Consider the following 19,133-nt stretch of genomic DNA (forward strand, 5'->3'; position numbering starts at 1 on the left):
TGTCTTTTTAAGTATCCAGCCTGGGAAAAAGACTTTCCACACAACTCACAGCTGTAAGGTTTAAATCCACTGTGGATGAGTTGGTGTCTTTTTAAGCTTCCAGCCCGGGTAAAAGACTTTCCACACAAGTCACAGCTGTAACGTTTAACTCCACTGTGGATGAGTTGGTGTGTTTTTAAGCCTCCAGCCTGGGTAAAAGACTTTCCACATAAGTCACAGCTGTAAGGTTTAACTCCAATGTGGATGAGTTGGTGTGTTTTTAAGCTTCCAGCCTGGGTAAAAGACTTTCCACACAAGTCACAGCTGTAAGGTTTAACTCCACTGTGGATGAGTTGGTGTCTTTTTAAGTCTCCAGCCTGGGTAAAATTCTTCCCATACTCATCACAGCTGAAGATTTTCTCTCCCTTTCTTCTGTGAGGTTTGTCGGCCTCCTGAGAGCGCTGACTTCTCGCTCCATGTTGGTCCTGCAGTGACAGAGATACAAACAGAGGCAGTGAGTGAAATGCAGTCGTGGAACAAACTGAAACTCCCTCCACTAGTGGAATCAAACATGTCCACAAACATATTGTAGGTGTGTTACCGCCACCTTCTAGTGAAATTATCACATTTCAATGATGTGGTACAATGAGAGTTGTAATGAAAAATACATATTGAAGAAATATTGATCAGCTGAGAAAATCTTTTACTTAGGGCTGGGCAATATATCGAGTTTTTTTTAAAAATATCGATATATTTTCATAGGAGACATAAGACGTGACAATATCGTTTATATCGATATAGTATATGTTACGTTATAATTATACTTGTGGAGCCGCAGGTTTGCCTCTCTTTCGTCCACTTTTGTCTCTACGCAAAAGTTACTCGGCCTCGCCTCTCCTTCATTTAACACAACTCCTCCTCCCCCTTAGCTTCACCTGCAGGCAATGACAAGATGAACGTGGCAAATCTCCGTTAGCGAGTTGCTGCGGATCGCCCCGTGCGTGGCACTGGACGACGTCAACATGTTGGCGAGCTAACCGCGCTAACTAGCTAACAACGCTAACGACATGCAGCCCACAGGGGCTACACGGCCTAAAATCCTTTCATTTTCTCAAAAATCGACAGTGCTCCTTATGTATGAATTCTGGTTGTGCTTACTGACCGCGAACCGATTTTGCGTGGTACACGGCGCTCAGCAATCTGTCAAAAAATGTTTTAGTACGACTTTGCTAAGCTACGGGGCTGCACCACTTGATGGATTGTCGGAGCATTACGGCTACCGTAGTCTGGTGCCTCGCGGAGTGATACGTACTGTGCTTCAACGTAATATTAGGGCTGCTCAATTAATCGAATTTTAATCACGATTACGATCTGGGCTTTCAACGATCATTAAAAATGACTGAGCCGATTATTAGCCCCTCCCTCGTGCTTTACTCTCGCGCTGCTCCGTGTGGGAAATCGAGCGCACCTCTCTGCATTTCGAACACGTGTCACAACAATTAAGAGCAGCGGTCCAACCTTTTTTGCGCCACTGACCGGTTTATGCCCGACAGTATTTTCATAGACTGGCCTTTAAGGTGTTGCAGATAAATACAACAAAATAAAACTAGTACAGGTACCGAAAAAAAGAAAATTTATTCATAACACACGTGAAAAGACCAAGGGAAACCGAGTAAATGATAAAAACGATAACAAAATTACGCTGAAAACCGGTAAAAAAACCCTGAAAACTATACATTTCACACCTGAGCCTCAACTCTCGCGGCCCGGTACCAAACGACTCACGAACCGGTACCGGTCCGAGGCCCGGGGTTGGGGACCGAGGGAAGCTCGGAAAGCTAAGCAGAAGTTATTTGGAGAGGAGAGTGACTGCTGTTGGTTGAAAAGAGAGGTAAAAAAAAAACTTCAGTGATGTGGAAACATTATTGGTTCGCAGAGTCAGACGTGGATCAAGTAGACATAGTGTGTAAACTTTGCTAGAGTGTCGTAGCTGCACCACAGAGCAACACTGCAAAGTTCACTAAACATAGATGTTTACATTTTTCATTTATTTTTTATATTGCAAACATTTGCACTGTTATCAGTATTTGCACACTATTTTATATTATTTTTTGACAATCTTTAAAGTCATTATTCAATACATTGTTATTGTTAAATAAATATCGTCAAATAATCGAGATCTCAATTTCAGTGAAAATAATCGTGATTATCATTTTTGCCATAATCGAGCAGCCCTACGTAATATTACCGTACTGTGTGTGTATAAGGGCCATAAATGGCACCTGTTAAGAGACGTGGTTACAAAGAGGATTTCAAACTCCAGGCTGTCAGTCAAGCAGTAGAACTTGGGAATAGAGCAGCTGTGAAATCTGTCTCTTTGTTATTATACTCAGCGTCTGTTAGTTTACATTTTGACTGCACAATTGTGAACACTTTGTTATGCACAAAAACAACATTGTTTTCTTTTATTTATGGAGCATGATTATTTAATAAATGCTCATAAAAAAAATCGAGATATATATCGTATATCGCCATCCAGCTAAAAAAATATAGAGATATGAATTTTGGGTCATATCGCCCAGCCCTACTTTTACTCATAAAAAATTGTGAGTTCAACTGATGATATTGTTGTTTCAATGTGTGCTGATAAAAATGATCTTTGTATTTTCTTATAACCTCTGAGTTTTTTGTTTGTGAATGTAAATTGTGTATGTATGGAGGAGCCCAGGATGGAAAAGAAAAAGCTGCTGTTAATAGGTTTTTAAAAACCAACTAGCTGTGCACAGTTTCAATAACAGTGTAACTGTGATATTTGTCTTACCTTTTGTGTTGAAGTCATTGTTTCCTCTGTAGTGGCTGAGCTGAGTCCAAATGGCTGAAATTGTTCATCTGCTGCTCCAGACTCTTCTCCTCCTGTTACTCAGCTGGGACACAAAAAGTATATATATGTGTATTATTCCTGATAAAATATATATATTGTCAGAAGAAAATTATGTTTTGATCAGTTACATGAAATGTATCAGTGAAGCACATGTTTATGTGACTTTTGACATGTCTCTTGTCTGTGATAAACAACTGGCAGCTTCCTCTTTTTTGTTCTAGAACATACAGATTTAGAAAAGGGGAACCTCAGCTCTGAGAATAACTCTGTGACCTTTGTACAGCACTACACACACACACACACATACGCAAGCTTGTATAAATAATGAACGCAGACAGTGATTAGGTGCAGATATACACTCCATAAAGCACCCCTCCATTAGTCAAACCCATCTATTTTCTGATTGGATAGTTAAATTTGTGATTGACATAACATTGGCCAATCAGATGAAAAATAGGGTCAAAATTCGTACTTGTAATTTGCAGAGTTTCACACGTATTTTTTGGCTAAGTCCACACACAAATCTTTTTTACGCACACACAAATTCTTTACACAAATAAATCCTGATATAGAAGTACAAAACTGATTAACAAGTACAAAATATTTATGACCACAATTTGAGCCCATAATTGTGGGATATATGGGACCACGAAGCATGCACCGGACCACGGTTGATATTTGGGGAAATCGACGGCGCATTTGGAGTACACTTCGGATTGGGACAGCCATCATCGCATGGCAGTGACATAATCGCACTCAAAACGCGTACTTCAAGCGTGCAGTCTCTAAATTGGGACACAGCCATAATCTGTGCGTGGACAGAAGAAGTGTCAGACAGACTCAGACAATTGACTGATTAACATGTGTTCTATTTTGTGAACGGTTCATAAAAAGGCATTCCCTGTGAGTATACACTATTGTTTGGCACTTTATGTTAATTAATAGCAGTTACGTATATGGAGTATTACGCAGGCTAATTTATGGTTTTAGGCGGTTATTGGCTGTTAGCATTAGCACTTGTTTATGCAGTTCGTCATGTGATTACTAACATAATTACTGATGTCACGAGAGGGGCCCGAGGCTAGGATTTTCGGTTGAGGTGCCGTGTTTCTGGGCCAAACAACGCGCAAGCAAAAGAGGACCGAAAGCACACGGATAACACCCGCTATGGTTCGTGCTTGCTGTGCGGTCGGTTGTAATGTTAGATCGCACGGCCGGCAAGGGAATAAGGTTGAAAATGGTTTATCTTTTCATTCTTTCCCCACTTGGACGCAACATGAGGCAGCTCATGTATCGGATGTTACCAAAAGAAGGCGTCTAGTCTGGATAGCAGCTGTGAGACGAGCTGATATCCAGTTCTCTTCCATCTCCAAATATGTGTTGGTGTGCTCCAGACATTTTCATTCCAGTAAGTTATAGATGTGTTCATATCACTCTTTATCCGGTCTTTAAGTCTGAGGTCACTAGCCGTGTCTGGGTTCAAACTCCGCTGCAGGTCCATGAATCACACGATCACTGTGGCATCACTGAGAGTTGAAAAACTATCTATAGTCTTTCATCCGTAATAAAATGATCAGCGTTCTGCTCTAGCATGTGTAACAATTGAGTTTATCATCCAGGCATCCATGAAAACGAAACGGAATTCATGACATTTAACGGAGTTGGAAATTAGCAGCAAGTTAGCTCGCTAGCTTCCATCTAAATACAATATAGCATGTCCTGACTGAGGGATGTTGGAAACAAATTCAAACGTACAGCTCTGCTATCACTTCCAACATTTTGGTCCTCTTTCGCTAGCACTTTGTTTGGCCCAGAAACATGGTGCCTCAACCAAAATCCTGGCCACGCCCCTCTCGTGACATCACGCTCCAAAAGCCCTATTAGGCTAATCGTTGTGTCACTTCAGTATTTCAGACAGTCCCTTTCCATCAAGGATTTTTAATTTGTTGTGTTGCTGTACAACGCATTGTACAGCAGTTGTTTTGTTTGTTCTCAATTTTGCCAGCTCTATTAAATATTAATATGTTTGTACATTCACCAGATAGCTTTTCTTCAACTTCTTTAATTCTCACTCGCTTTTGCAACTTTGTACTTTTGTTTTACTCACAGCAACAATTCCACCTCATTGTCAGCCCATTAAAAAAAACTTGGTGCTTTTCCTTGAGATTTTTGCCGTGACGTTTCAAAGAGCCAGAAAGTAAATAAACGGCAGACAGAAAAAAGACGCTGGTTGAATCGAGGAACGTAAGCTTTTTCAGTATGGACACGCAACTGTTTGAAAGAAATTGAAAACATTAGTGTGGATGTGGAGCGTTTTCCGATGAAAACGCCGTTTTCAAATCTATCCGGGCTAGTGTGGACGTAGCCACCATTTGACCCTAAAACTGAAGAAGCTTCTCGGATGAGAGCTGAAATGTCTTCAAGCAATTTAAAGAAGTCCAGACACTTTTCTTTCCAAGCTCCATAGACTACGATGACCTGGATGACTGAGAACCTTCACACACATGTTCATTTCCATAGAAAAGACACAGGCAGACTCTGCTTACAGGATGTGATCTGACAACACTAATCAAATATTTGTTCAAGACCGATTGCATTGTTAACCCTTTAAGACCTACCATAGAACCAAGTCTGCCAGAGCTTATATTATATTTTTACATGCTGTAGTGCCATTTTGGGGAGCATTTCAAGTTGCTATACATCAATACAACCATTATGGCCCAAATTTTAATAATATGTATGCATTAAGTGCATAGTAATTACATAAATTGCAAAAAAGTGCAATAAACTACAAAAAAAATTGAAAATTGTTTTTGTTTTTTTAACATATATTTCTAGTTAGAGAAATTTAAGAGGCTTATGCCTCAAAACTGTAAATACAAAAAATTTGCACAAAATAGTTTCCAGGAAATTTATTTTGAGTGTCTTCATAGTTTTATTTTTGAAATACCAATTTTTATATACTGCAGGAAAAACGAATAAATATTATAATGCAAATTTGCAAAAACCAGCATGTGCATCAAATTAAACTATTTCCAGCAGTGCAATTTGAGTTAAGCATCCCAGAAACTATTCAGAAAGTCATAAAGTCAAACATATTTTTTTAAAAACACCAGTTTAGGCTGATGAGGCCCTGAAGGTCAAAAACTACATTTCCGCGAAAATGACGTCACTTCCGGTTTCGGGCAGGTCATGGCGAACATGCGATCGTTCGCGCTGATGTCTGTTTCAACGTGGGAAGTGTTACAAACAGCTGATCGGATCGGCAAAGTGTGTTTCTGGAATATTATGTTTTTGTTGCTGCAAGTGGTTTTTATGCAATTTTTGCAAAGCTATATGTGGAAGTAAACCGTGACCTAGGACAAGCTAAGTACAACTCCTCTGGTTTCATATGCAAAAAAATTTATTGCGCTGGCTTACGTGGTTGCAGTTCTACAGGGATTTAAAAATAGTTACACAACACGCTCCGATCGGCTTTAAAGGGTTAAAGAAAACAAAAATATTAAAATCATGATGAACATTTGGAGTGGTGATTTCTGTAACTTTGTGTATATAATTTGGCATTTCTTACTAATGTAGGCAAAAAATGAATACATGATATAAATTCATTCAGTTCAAAGGTTTATTTGCAAGACGCACAAACAGACACAATAGAAAGTTACAAATGTATTGTGCATGAAAAGGAATTCAGACGTGGTGCAGATGTGTGTCACAAGTTAATCTGGCTATAGGCTATGGCACTTGGCCAGAGGGGGTGCTAGCTGACTCGAATCTAGTGGTGTGCGATACTGCATATTTTGGTATAGACCTGGTACCAAGTAAATACGGGTCAGTATCGCCGATATTGATACCAATACTTTTCAATAAATAAGGTGGATGCGCCATTTAATTGCTAAATCTCAATTAATTTTCATGACCTTAAGTGTTTTTGTGATGTTTCCTTTTTTATTATTAAATAGTGAAAACTAGCGGTGCAATGGATCACGGTTGATCCATATACCAAACCGAGCACGCTCCACGGTTCAGCACGCACGTGATCCGAAGATTCGAAAAAAAGTATGTGTATGGTAGTCAGTCTGTCAAGTGGTAGTTATGGCCAGCGCTAGTGGTCCAAGTGAGGAGCAGAGGAGTTTGTGGTAGTTTTTCAGCCCTTTGCTGCCCAATTCGACCGGGCTAAAGCTATTACAAAAGCTATTGGAGTGTTTAGCTGCAGACATGAAGCCGTACTCCATTGTGCAAAACAAGGGGTTTAAACTAAGATGAAAGTGCTTGAGCCACGCTATGATATCCCATCCACTTCAGTGATAAAATTGTTCCAAGCATGTAAGAGCACAAGTTTAACATTATGGCTGAACTGTCCCAGGCTTCTTCTGTTGCCCAAACTACAAATGGGTGGACCTCCAGGGCAACGGAAAGCTACGTGACCGCTCACTATATCACAGCGGAGTGGTAGATATAAAGCTCTGTACTGTCCTATATTGCACCTTAATTTGTTTTTATATAAGTGCGTGGAATGAGTCTTGAGTTTAATGCTTTTTAATAGGCAAATAAATACCTAAATAAGTAAATGGTGAGTCGGATTTTTGTCTTTTTTTTCTTTTTTTGCTGATCCGAAAATTGATCCGATCCATGACTTAAAACCGTGATCGGATCCGAACAGTGAGATTTTTGATCCGTTGCACCACTAGTGAAAACCCAGGACATAATAAGGACAAAGTGTATAATTAAAAAGAAAATGCTTTATTAGTGTGGCTGGTCTGTAATGCTGCTGCAGGTGAGATGGACTCACCAGCACCACATCTATAATCATACCTCGCCGGCTTAAAACCTGTGCTCTGCTTCTGTTGTTGTCGGTGATGTGTACGGCTGGCAGCGGGAGAGTTGCAGCCCTTGAATGTTCTATTACAGCAACTGTGATTATTGGTAGAGATGGAACGATACCACTTTTTTTTTATGTCCGATACCAATATCGATATGACAAATTTGGATATCTGCCGATACCGATATGAATCCGATATAGTGTATTCTATAATCAATAAAACTGATTTTTTTTAAAAATCTTGCTGCAGGAGTAGGAGTAGGTAGGTACAGCCGGATGGTTCCCCGGGCTCAGTCGGGCGAAGGGGGTAAGTGGCGGGGTGTTTTCAGAGCCCTGCATGAAAACAAGGACACTAACCATGGTGGACCAAGCTCAGGTAAGATTTTTTAGGTTGTAAGGATATAGTCATGTGCAGTGTTGGGTAAGTTACTTTAAATTAGTAACTTAGTTACATTACTAGTTACTTCTATGAAACGTAACTCAGTTACTTCAAGTAACTCATTACTTTGAAAGTAACTAATTACTACGGAAAGTAACTTTGGTTTTACTCAGAATTCTCTTGTTAATGTGTTGCTTCCGTAACTGGATACCCAGCAAGATTGCAAGTCTTCTAGCTTGCTTACTTGCCACACGTCCACTGTGCCACCTACCAATAGAAAGGAAAAAATTATATGCATTTTTCTACGATAGAAATCCCACGCCTGGACAGTCGTTGACCGCCGCCATGATTCTAGCCTACGTCACAGCGTCATGTGCGCTTTTGACATCCAACACAAAAACTGCAGTCGTGGTGCTTTCGATTAAATAAAACCAGAAAATCTGCCTTCCGAATAGGAAGATGTAGGTAACACCAGACTCCAGAGGAGCAGTATTCAGGGCTGGACTGGGACAAAAAATTGGCCCGGGCATTTTGACTAGAGACATAAAGCCTTTGAATGAAAAGAAACGCTGTTCTGACAGTGATGTACACTGTTCTGATGTTATATGTCATGGTTCTGGGTCCGTTGGACCCAGTATTTTGAGTTTATTATATTTTGAGTTCCATGTGTTATTTTCTGTCTCTCAGTGTCAAGTCTGCGTGCTTGTTTAGTAATTCATGTTTCCTGTTTTATTGTGAAAGTCTTTGTCTCATGTCAGTGTGTTCAGTTTCACCTCTCCCCTGTCTCGTTAGCCTAATTTCTCCCAGCTGTGTCCCCCTCCTGTCTCTCATCCCTTGATTACTGCCTCAGTGTATTTAAGCCCAGTGTGTCTTTGTGTCAGTGTCGCGTCGTCCCTCAAGCTGTGTGTTTCCTCGTGTGCTTCCTCGTGTGCCACTCCGTTAATTACAAGTTTATATTTCCCAGTTTAGTTTTGTATGCTTTCCCCTGCCAGCAAATAAAGCTGAGTTTTGAGTTCATCCTTCGAGTCTGAGTGTCTGCACCTTGGGTCCAACTCCTGCCTGCCACACAGCGTTTCATGACAGAACGACGCGACCAGACATGGACCCAGCAGCACTCAACCCACCAGAAGAACTGCATCAAGACATTATTTATTCTGTGGAGAGACTCCTTAAACTCTGGCTAGAACATGAGGAGAAGGAGCTCCATTGCGTAGCTTGCCTCCACCAGTGTGTGAATGTGAGAGTGAATGAATAATGTCATTGTAAAGCGCTTTGGGTGCCTTGAAAAGCGCTATATAAATCCAATGCATTATTATTATTATTATTATTATTATTGCGCTTTGGAAACTAAGCTACAGAGATTGATTTCCGGTCTCCCTTGGCTTCTCGGTGCGCTCCACCCACTCGAACAGGATTTTATCCTAAATGAGCTCCACATTCATCCCCCAGCTGCTACAACTCACCTGCCCGACAGGCCGGACATGGAGCTGCCCGGCCCATTGGAGTCATCATCAAAAAGGAAGCGGCGATCACGCTGCCGACGTCCATCACCACAGCCAGACCCCGTGACCTCTGAGTTGCCAGCTGTGGTAAAAGAAAGAGACAATATTCAAGAATTTCCTGAATTTGGGACTGTTCATTCTGGAACCGTTTGTTTTCACTTAGCTGCCCAGCCTCCAGAAGCTCACTTAGCTGCCCAGCCTCCAGAAGCTCTCTTAGCTGCCCAGCCTCCAGAAGCTCTCTTAGCTGCCCAGCTAGCGGCGTCTCCTGTGTCTCCGTTAGCTGCGTCTCCTGTGTCTCCGCTAGCTGCGTCTCCTGTGTCTCCGCTAGCACAGTCATTTACTCTGCCACTAGCTCCATTTTCACCTCAGCTATCACTCCAGCCATTAACTCAGTTGCCCTTAGCCCCATCATCCACATTACCACCTGCTTCTCTTTCACCACAATCATCACTACACTCAGCCGTCCAGGCTACCACTCAGTCAGTCATTCACTCTATAGCCCTGCCATTAATGCACTCTGTAGCTGAGCCATTAGCCGCCTGGCCCGCAGCCAATTCAGCCACCCTTCCACCCGTTACGCCTCAACCACAACCGTCACTGCAGTCCCCAGTGCAGTCTCCAGCAGTTCAGCCTTCCCCAGTGCAGTCTCCAGCAGTTCAGCCTTCCCCAGTGCAGTCTCCAGCAGTTCAGCCTTCCCCAGTGCAGTCTCCAGCAGTTCAGCCTTCCCCAGTGCAGTCTCCAGCAGTTCAGCCTTCCCCAGTGCAGTCTCCAGCAGTTCAGCCTTCCCCAGTGCAGTCTCCAGTGTCCCCAGTGCAGTCTCCCACTCAACCACCAGCTCCACTTTCTCCCCAACCGTCACTACTACCTCTAGCTCAGTCTCCTGTACAGTCGCCTCTAGTTCGGGTTCCTGTGCAGTCACCCCTAGTTCATTCCCCTGTGAAGCCATCAACTCCACCACCCACTCCTCTCTCACCACCACCGTTACTCCAGACATCAGTTCAGCCCCTTGTGCCAGTGCAGATGCCCTCAGTTCAGTCTCCCGTGCAGTCATCTACTTCACCACCTCCAGTAGCTCAGCTCCCCGTGTCTCCAGTAGCTCAGCTCCCCGTGTCTCCAGTAGCTCAGCTCGCACCTGACCCATTGGCCCAGTTCTCCGTAGCAGTTCGGTTTTCTGGCCAGCGTAACATTAAGCCAGGGGTCCCAATTCCCTCTGGCTCTACATCTGCTCCTGCTGGAAGCTCTGATGAGCCCATCCAGCACTCCGCGGCTCCCATGCCGCCACCTGCCTTCTCCGCTGGAGGGTCCGAGGGGCCCGTTCAGCCTCCTGTCTCCGCTGGAGGGTCCGTGGGGCCCGTTCAGCCGCCTGTCTCCGCTGGAGGGTCCGTGGGGCCCGTTCAGCCGCCTGCCTCCGCTGGAGGGTCCGTGGGGCCCGTTCAGCCTCCTGTCTCCGCTGGAGGGTCCGTGGGGCCCGTTCAGCCTCCTGTCTCCGCTGGAGGGTCCGTGGGGCCCGTTCAGCCGCCTGTCTCCGCTGGAGGGTCCGAGGGGCCCGTTCAGCCGCCTGTCTCCGCTGGAGGGTCCGAGGGGCCCGTTCAGCCGCCTGTCTCCCCTGGAGGGTCCGAGGGGCCCGTTCAGCCATCACCGCCACCTGCAGCCTCAGAGCCTTCATCGCCGCCGCCAGCTGCAGCCTCAGAGCCTTCATCGCCGCCGCCAGCTGCAGCCTCAGAGCCTTCATCGCCGCTTCATCAGCTTCGTCTGGTCCAGCTTCTGCTCTGCCTTCATCTGGTCCAGCTTCTGCTCCGCCTTCGTCTGGCCCTGCCTCGTCTGGTCCTGCGGTTGCCACACTGTCATGGGACCCAGCCCATCCTGTCCCGCCTCGCCTCTGCCGGCCGTTTTCCGGGCCTCTAAGTTGGCATCATGGCCGTCGAGGACGGCCTCCAGAAAGAGTCCGTCGCCGCCGCTGGCATCGCGGCCGACCTCCGGATCTGCTCAGTGGCCGCCACTGCCTTCCAAGTGGTCGGCCTCCAGAACTGTTTGCCCATCGTTGCCGTGTGCACGGTTGGCCCCCTGAACTGTTTGCCCGTTGCCGTGTGCATGGCCGGCCCCCTGACCTGTGTTGACTCCTGTGTGGCCGACCTCCGGGTCGACCCCCTGAACTCTTCGTGGACTCTTGTTGAGCTCTCGTTTCGTTTTGGTTTTGATGTGCTTTCCTGCGTTTTTGGACTCTTGTGCTCCTTGTTTTTTGTTTGGTTTCTGTCCCTCCATCCTGGACCCCCTCCGCCCGCCCTGGCCTGGTGCTTTGTGCTTTTTTTGTTTAGGGCTGTCGGGAGCCAGCCGTTGGAGGGGGGGTACTGTCACAGTTCTGGGTCCGTTGGACCCAGTATTTTGAGTTTATTATATTTTGAGTTCCATGTGTTATTTTCTGTCTCTCAGTGTCAAGTCTGCGTGCTTGTTTAGTAATACATGTTTCCTGTTTTATTGTGAAAGTCTTTGTCTCATGTCAGTGTGTTCAGTTTCACCTCTCCCGTCTCGTTAGCCTAATTTCTCCCAGCTGTGTCTCCCTCCTGTCTCTCATCCCTTGATTACTGCCTCAGTGTATTTAAGCCCAGTGTGTCTTTGTGTCAGTGTCGCGTCGTCCCTCAGGCTGTGTGTTTCCTCGTGTGCCACTCCGTCAAGTATAAGTTTATATTTCCCAGTTTAGTTTTGTATGCTTTCCCCTGCCAGCAAATAAAGCTGAGTTTTGAGTTCATCCTTCGAGTCTGAGTGTCTGCACCTTGGGTCCAACTCCTGCCTGCCACACAGCGTTTCATGACAGTATATATGCATAAATAGATATTTTAAATGAGAATAAGACAGAAAAGTATTTCTTTGTGCCCCCCTTTCCCTGTTAATTCCCTACCTGGCCCCCTGGCAAAACTTTGCTAGGTTCGCCCCTGCACACTTACTAGCTGTCAGCTACATAAGAAAAAAGGATCCTGGTGTTATTTGTCTCTCAGAAACAGTTCATAACTTCCCTTCAACTCATTCATGTCACCTGTTCAGCTCTGATGATTCAGTAAGGACATCTCCTGGTTTCATCTTCATGTTTCCCTCTCACCACATATCCAAACCGATATCATGACTAGCAGCTTTTACAGCTGTGGCTCCAGCAAACATCAGCTGATACTAGAATTTAATATTAAATAAATTCTAACAACAGCTGATCAAGCTTAAACGTGCTGCTGTTGTTTAGCACAACATCCTCTGGTTTCCTCTTTCTGGCGCAAAGTGGGTGATAAACAAACAAGAGAGAAAAGCCGATCAGCTGATCATTGATCAGTTTCATGATTGAAGTAGAAACAGGAGTGGGAGGGGAGAGAATGAGCGAAGAAAAGGCAGCTGTGCAGCAAAGACAGAAAAACTCCAGCTTTGTCTTTTTCATTGTAGCTGAAGTCCGGGACAAATCGCGTCCCTTTTCAGCTCAATACGAAACGCATAATATTTTCTCTGAATACGAGACGATTCCCTTTTTAGGGGATGGTTGGCAACTCTAATAATTAACCTTATCAGTATACAGGGAGTGCAGAATTATTAGGCAAATGAGTATTTTGTCCACATCACCCTCTTCATGCATGTTGTCTCACTCCAAGCTGTATAGGCTCGACAGCCTACTACCAATTAAGCATATTAGGTGATGTGCATCTCTGTAATGAGAAGGGGTGTGGTCTAATGACATCAACACCCTATATTAGGTGTGCATAATTATTAGGCAACTTCCTTTCCTTTGGCAAAATGGGTCAAAAGAAGGACTTGACAGGCTCAGAAAAGTCAAAAATAGTGAGATATCTCACAGAGGGATGCAGCAGTCTTAAAATTGCAAAGCTTCTGAAGCGTGATCATCAAACAATCAAGCGTTTCATTCAAAATAGTCAACAGGGTCGCAAGAAGCGTGTGGAAAAACCAAGACGGAAAATAACTGCCCATGAACTGCGAAAAGCCAAGCATGCAGGTGCCAAGATGCCACTTGCCACCAGTTTGGCCATATTTCAGAGCTGCAACATCACTGGAGTGCCCAAAAGCACAAGGTGTGCAATACTCAGAGACATGGCCAAGGTAAGAAAGGCTGAAAGACGACCACCACTGAACAAGACACACAAGCTGAAACGTCAAGACTGGGCCAAGAAATATCTCAAGACTGATTTTTCTAAGGTTTTATGGACTGATGAAATGAGAGTGAGTCTTGATGGGCCAGATGGATGGGCCCATGGCTGGATTGGTAAAGGGCAGAGAGCTCCAGTCCGACTCAGACGCCAGCAAGGTGGAGGTGGAGTACTGGTTTGGGCTGGTATCATCAAAGATGAGCTTGTGGGGCCTTTTCAGGTTGAGGATGGAGTCAAGCTCAACTCCCAGTCCTACTGCCAGTTTCTGGAAGACACCTTCTTCAAGCAGTGGTAGAGGAAGAAGTCTGCATCCTTCAAGAAAAACATGATTTTCATGCAGGACAATGCTCCATCACACGCGTCCAAGTACTCCACAGCGTGGCTGGCAAGAAAGGGTATAAAAGAAGAAAAACTAATGACATGGCCTCCTTGTTCACCTGATCTGAACCCCATTGAGAACCTGTGGTCCATCATCAAATGTGAGATTTACAAGGAGGGAAAACAGTACACCTCTCTGAACAGTGTCTGGGAGGCTGTGGTTGCTGCTGCACGCAATGTTGATGGTGAACAGATCAGAACACTGACAGAATCCATGGATGGCAGGCTTTTGAGTGTCCTTGCAAAGAAAGGTGGCTATATTGGTCGCTGATTTGTTTTTGTTTTGTTTTTGAATGTCAGAAATGTATACTTGTGAATGTGGAGATGTTATATTGGTTTCACTGGTAAAAATAAATAATTGAAATGGGTATATATTTGTTTTTTGTTAAGTTGCCTAATAATTATGCTCAGTAATAGTCACCTGCACACACAGATATCCCCCTAAAATAGCTAAAACTAAAAACAAACTAAAAATTACTTCCAAAAACATTCAGCTTTGATATTAATGAGTTTTTTGGGTTCATTGAGAACATGGTTGTTGTTCAATAATAAAATTATTCCTCAAAAATACAACTTGCCTAATAATTCTGCACTCCCTGTAGAAACTCCGTCATGCTAGCTAGTGCGCAGTACGAAAACGTCAGCATAACAAAAATAAACTACACTGTAAAATGTAATTCTAGATGTTTGTTGTTTCAACATATTATTCTATATCAGTTTGACGATAGATAACTGAAGTTGTTGTTATAACATAGAATTACAAGTTAAAAACGTCCCAATTACACCAAAAAAAGCTAACTTGAAAACTCATGTCCAGCTAAATCAGCAACTTATGTGAACTTGACAATGTGGGTAAGTTGAGCACAGCAGGATTCAAAACTGCCTCACGTGACTGCTACCGAGGTGCATCATGGGGAATTGGCGGTTAACGACATGCTCACTTTACTTGGACGTTTTCTAATCGTCTTCTTTGGAATATGCTTTCACGGTGAGTAACATTGGTTATAACTATAAGGAAAGAGAGCTACAAAAGTTGGAACATGTTTTGAATTTATGGCATGATGTGTGTTTTTCTCTTTTACCGACCAAACTTGACCTAATAAACTGACACATGGCCTTTTTTATGGGTTTAATGTGGCACTGACCAAATCACAAGTATTGTGCCGCTAGCTTTAAGGTTGTGCACTCAACCACTGTTGCGATATTAGCAAGCTAACTCAGCTAATTAATAAAGCTTATTTCATATTGTCTCTGTACTTGTAAATTTCTTTCAAGTTCACAGGCTGTTGTATTTTGGTGGAAGTTCATTTTGGCAATATTTCCAATAACTGACTGGGTTCAAAAAGAACTTTTTGGCAGGACTCCGATGCTTGTTGCCATCTGTTTACCCCTATGTAATCACTTAAGTTGTTATTAACTGCTGCATGCTAAGCTGCAAGAGTGCACTGAGGACTGAGACAAAATATGGTCTACAAACCAGCATTATATTACTTTTTATCAGATAGTCCTCCAGTGTGTTTATTTTTTGCTTTAATTCTATTGTGCAGTTATTTGTTAGCCTGAAATGCTTTATGCTTAACAACAGCTCACTATTTTGACTTATTTTTGAACTCTTGTGATCAGTATGACTAGATTGTGTGAGTTTCCATACTAAAAGAGCTGTAGTGATAAAATAATTGGCATCAGAGACACTGATTTTTGGCATGGTATACTGCAGAAGTTTTTTTTTTTTTTTTTTTTTGCATAATTTACCTTTTAATTAAACTGCATTCCCTGTATTGTAACAAAACTAACATTGTTTATATGTCAGAAAATTAGCAAACATGAATAAATGGCGAAAACAATATAATTATAACATATATTTTTATTTTACTTATTTTAGGTCTGTGAAGCCAAACTTGATGCTGGGGATTTATTTTTGTCAGTGGAGTCAAATGGTAAGTTACAATTTGTGCATTTTGTCATACTGGAAACACCACAGATTATATTGTAACTTAATAGCTCTGTAGAACAAATGACATAAAGATTGTAGTGTCAGGGTACTTCTTAAGAAGTAATATTGCACTATTGATGATCACATGCAGGTGGCATAAACTAAATATTCAGACGTGTTACCAACAAATGATTCATTAACAAAAGCAATGGAGCAGACTGTTTAGGTTCTTGTGGTTGTAATAACATCCATAACTGCAAGTTTGTCATTAATTTATTTTCACAGGTCTAGATGATCACATCTGACTTTGTCATTTAAATGAGGTGGACTTGCAAACTTTGCGCTCTTTTGGGTAAATTGCTGTCCACTACATATACACAGAATGTGCACAGTATTTCAGATCTAAAAAGGGAGTATGTAATGGACTTGCTGGCTTTAATGTAAAAAGCCTGTTGTGTAACTTTAATGAGGCCGTTGGACTAAAACAGTATTGCTCATCAAGGTAAACATCTGAGGAATAAGGAAATTGTTACTTGTCCTTTTACTCAGTGTTCTTTTAATCGCACGTTTACTAAAGTTTTACATCACATAAGTCATTTTCACAATCATTCTACTTTAAAAGATTTCAAGACAGAGCTTATTGTTCTCTGAACTTCCTTGTTTGCTGAACGGCAGGTAAAGTGCATCTTTTTGTTTGTTTGCTTTTGTGTGTTTGTGTTTTCTCTAATGGGCCTCAGATGACTGTTTGGTTAAATTTGGGTCTCAAAGAATCTTTTTTTTATTCTGCCTGTACTCTCCACCCCTCTTCTTCTATTGCTCAGGTTGAAGCAGAATTTGCCCGTCTTACATCTGTTGACCTGAAAGGGTTCCTTTTTGCTGTGCTTGACCATTATGGAGAGGTTCGTGGAGCTGTACAAAATCAAGAGCGGCATAGGAGGGCTAACTAGGCTCATAAAATGCTTCAATGATGATGCAAGTGTTCAACTGCGAAATCTAATCCTTTGTTTAAGTTTTAGGTTATCCAGTTCAACTGATGAACTCATTGAAAGAAAGCTGATAAGTAAAGTCTGTCATCATATTTCACAACTGGACATTTAGTGTGGTACCTTTTACAGAATCTATGTATATTGGTGGTAGGTTGGATATCATATTCTACTTGAATGTCCTGATAAGCCTGATTCAAAATCTCCAATGATAATCATATATTGATGGAATTATGTATCAAAAAGCTGTGAATTTGGAGCTGTCTACATGCTTCATAAACTGTTTAAAAAGTGTTTTTGTTTTCTTTTTGACTTCTTTGACCAGAGCCCTACACAAAGGAAGAGGGCAGAGGACCTCATTTTCTAAAGGAAGATCCCTCACACACTTTCAAGACTGTGAAGGTTAGCATTGTTTCTTTTAGTAAATTTAATAATGACAGCACCACAGTAGATTTTAAATGAAACATGTGGCATCTATGAAACAATAGATGCCACATGATAACATGTGTACTTTTTCCTCACCAAATGTATTATTACAAGATCTTTGACACTGGATTTGGTCTGGGTTTCAGAGAAACTAACTGGCAAGCTAGTATTGATATTATTAGTGTCTTGTGTTTATTCATGTCTTCACCAGGGTCTTTGACATTTCGCTGCTGTACTGTTCACTTCAGCTTTACGTTTGATTTCTCACATTGTATATTGTAATGGCAGAGATATTAGGATATTTAAGGGGCTGCAGTGGCTGCTACAGCTGTGGGGGGCAATACTTTGGTGAAATGTCCTGGACCCTGGAAAAGAGACTGTGTAGACTGGGTAAGCAATTAAAGGTTACTGGCCGAGAGTCATTGGGCAGCTGGGTAAAGGTGGATGTTGATATTCAGTGCCAATTATGGAACCTGTTCAGCCATGTCTATATGCTCTTTTTTCATGCTGTTAATATAGGGGGAAAAAATAAACTTTAATCAATAAACTGATTAAAGAAGCATTGTCTATGGAGCCACAATCTGATCCTGTAGTGTAGCTGCAGTTTGCACATTTCATGTATTCTCAGCCAGATTTGGTTTAGAGCACAGCCAATATTTAGCATAAGTAGATTTAAATTCACACACTGGTGATGGCAAGCTACATTGTAACCACAGCCACCCTGGAGCGCACTGACAGAGGCGAGGCTGCCGGACACTGGCACCACCGGGCCCTCTGACCACCACCAGTAGGCAACAGGTGAAGTGTCTTGCCCAAGGACACAACGACTGAAACTGTCGGAGCCGCGGCTCGAACCGGCAACCTTCCAATTATAAGACGAACTGTCAACTCTTGAGTCACGATTCAGTCATCCACCCATGTGTGTGAATGACTGAATGTGTAAAGCACTTTGGAGTCCTTAGGGGACTAGTAAAGCGCTATACAAATACAGGCCATTTACCATTTAAATTGAAAATTTTGTTTGAATTCTGCAATTGAAGACATGCTCAGTTATTTATGAACATGGTCTTTGTTTAAAGCAAGAAATGGATTTGTAACATGGGGGTGCATATCTCATTCTGAAAAAACTTTAACAACTAATAAGTGTTACCCAAAGCCAATCACCATCATCCAAGGCATCAGTATGGCTCTTCTTTGGAAAGACATGAATTCTTAAGCACAAAGAATGTTGTGTAATTGTAATTGTGTAATTTTTTTTTTTTTTTTGTCTTTGAACCCTTTTATAGCCGACAGGTATTGAAGACACGTTTTCTAAGAGGATTAAAGTTGGCATTGCGATGGTGAAAGAAGAAGACATCATCGATGTGTTGGTTGTCCTTGAGGCGGCAGTAATCCTGTCTAATCTGAGGGATGTCTCAAGTGCCATTTCCATGCTGATGGGCCTTCTTTTGCCCTCAACATAGACTATCCAAAGGAACTTAAGGACATCTTTGAAGTCATTCAGAACATCCTAATGAACATTGGTGGAAGGCAGTGCATCTCACTAGTGCATGGTCTAAGAAACAGACTCTTGCAGAAAGCCATGCAGAACTGTAATTGTATGCTCACAGCATACAATTTCCTTAGTGTTAAGGACAGTTTTTATTTTACTGTTTGTTTTTTTTATTCTTGCAAGTTCTCATTCTCACTTTTGTATGTCACTAAATGACTACACTTT

The 19,133-nt window shown here is 42.5% G+C and overlaps 1 protein-coding gene and 1 long non-coding RNA gene across 2 annotated transcripts; one reads left to right on the forward strand and one right to left on the reverse strand.

Moving 5' to 3' along the window:
- Window positions 1–248: 248 nt before the first annotated feature.
- On the reverse strand, window positions 249–9,885 carry LOC109200429 (uncharacterized). Its single transcript, XR_002060586.2, has 4 exons — window positions 9,747–9,885; window positions 9,522–9,642; window positions 2,801–2,903; window positions 249–464 (listed from the first exon to the last, which is right to left on the reverse strand). It is a non-coding gene; the product is annotated as an uncharacterized LOC109200429 (long non-coding RNA).
- A 202-nt stretch (window positions 9,886–10,087) lies between these two features.
- LOC109200434 (uncharacterized protein DDB_G0271670-like) lies at window positions 10,088–10,844 on the forward strand (the record flags this gene model as incomplete). The annotated part of the gene is made up of 1 exon (XM_019356008.2): window positions 10,088–10,844. A coding segment is annotated over one exon (609 nt), but the record flags the coding sequence as incomplete, so codon positions are not given.
- Window positions 10,845–19,133: the final 8,289 nt, after the last annotated feature.

Source organism: Oreochromis niloticus, unplaced genomic scaffold (genome assembly GCF_001858045.2).
Source record: "Oreochromis niloticus isolate F11D_XX unplaced genomic scaffold, O_niloticus_UMD_NMBU tig00000175_pilon, whole genome shotgun sequence".
Taxonomy (NCBI): Eukaryota; Metazoa; Chordata; class Actinopteri; order Cichliformes; family Cichlidae; genus Oreochromis; species Oreochromis niloticus.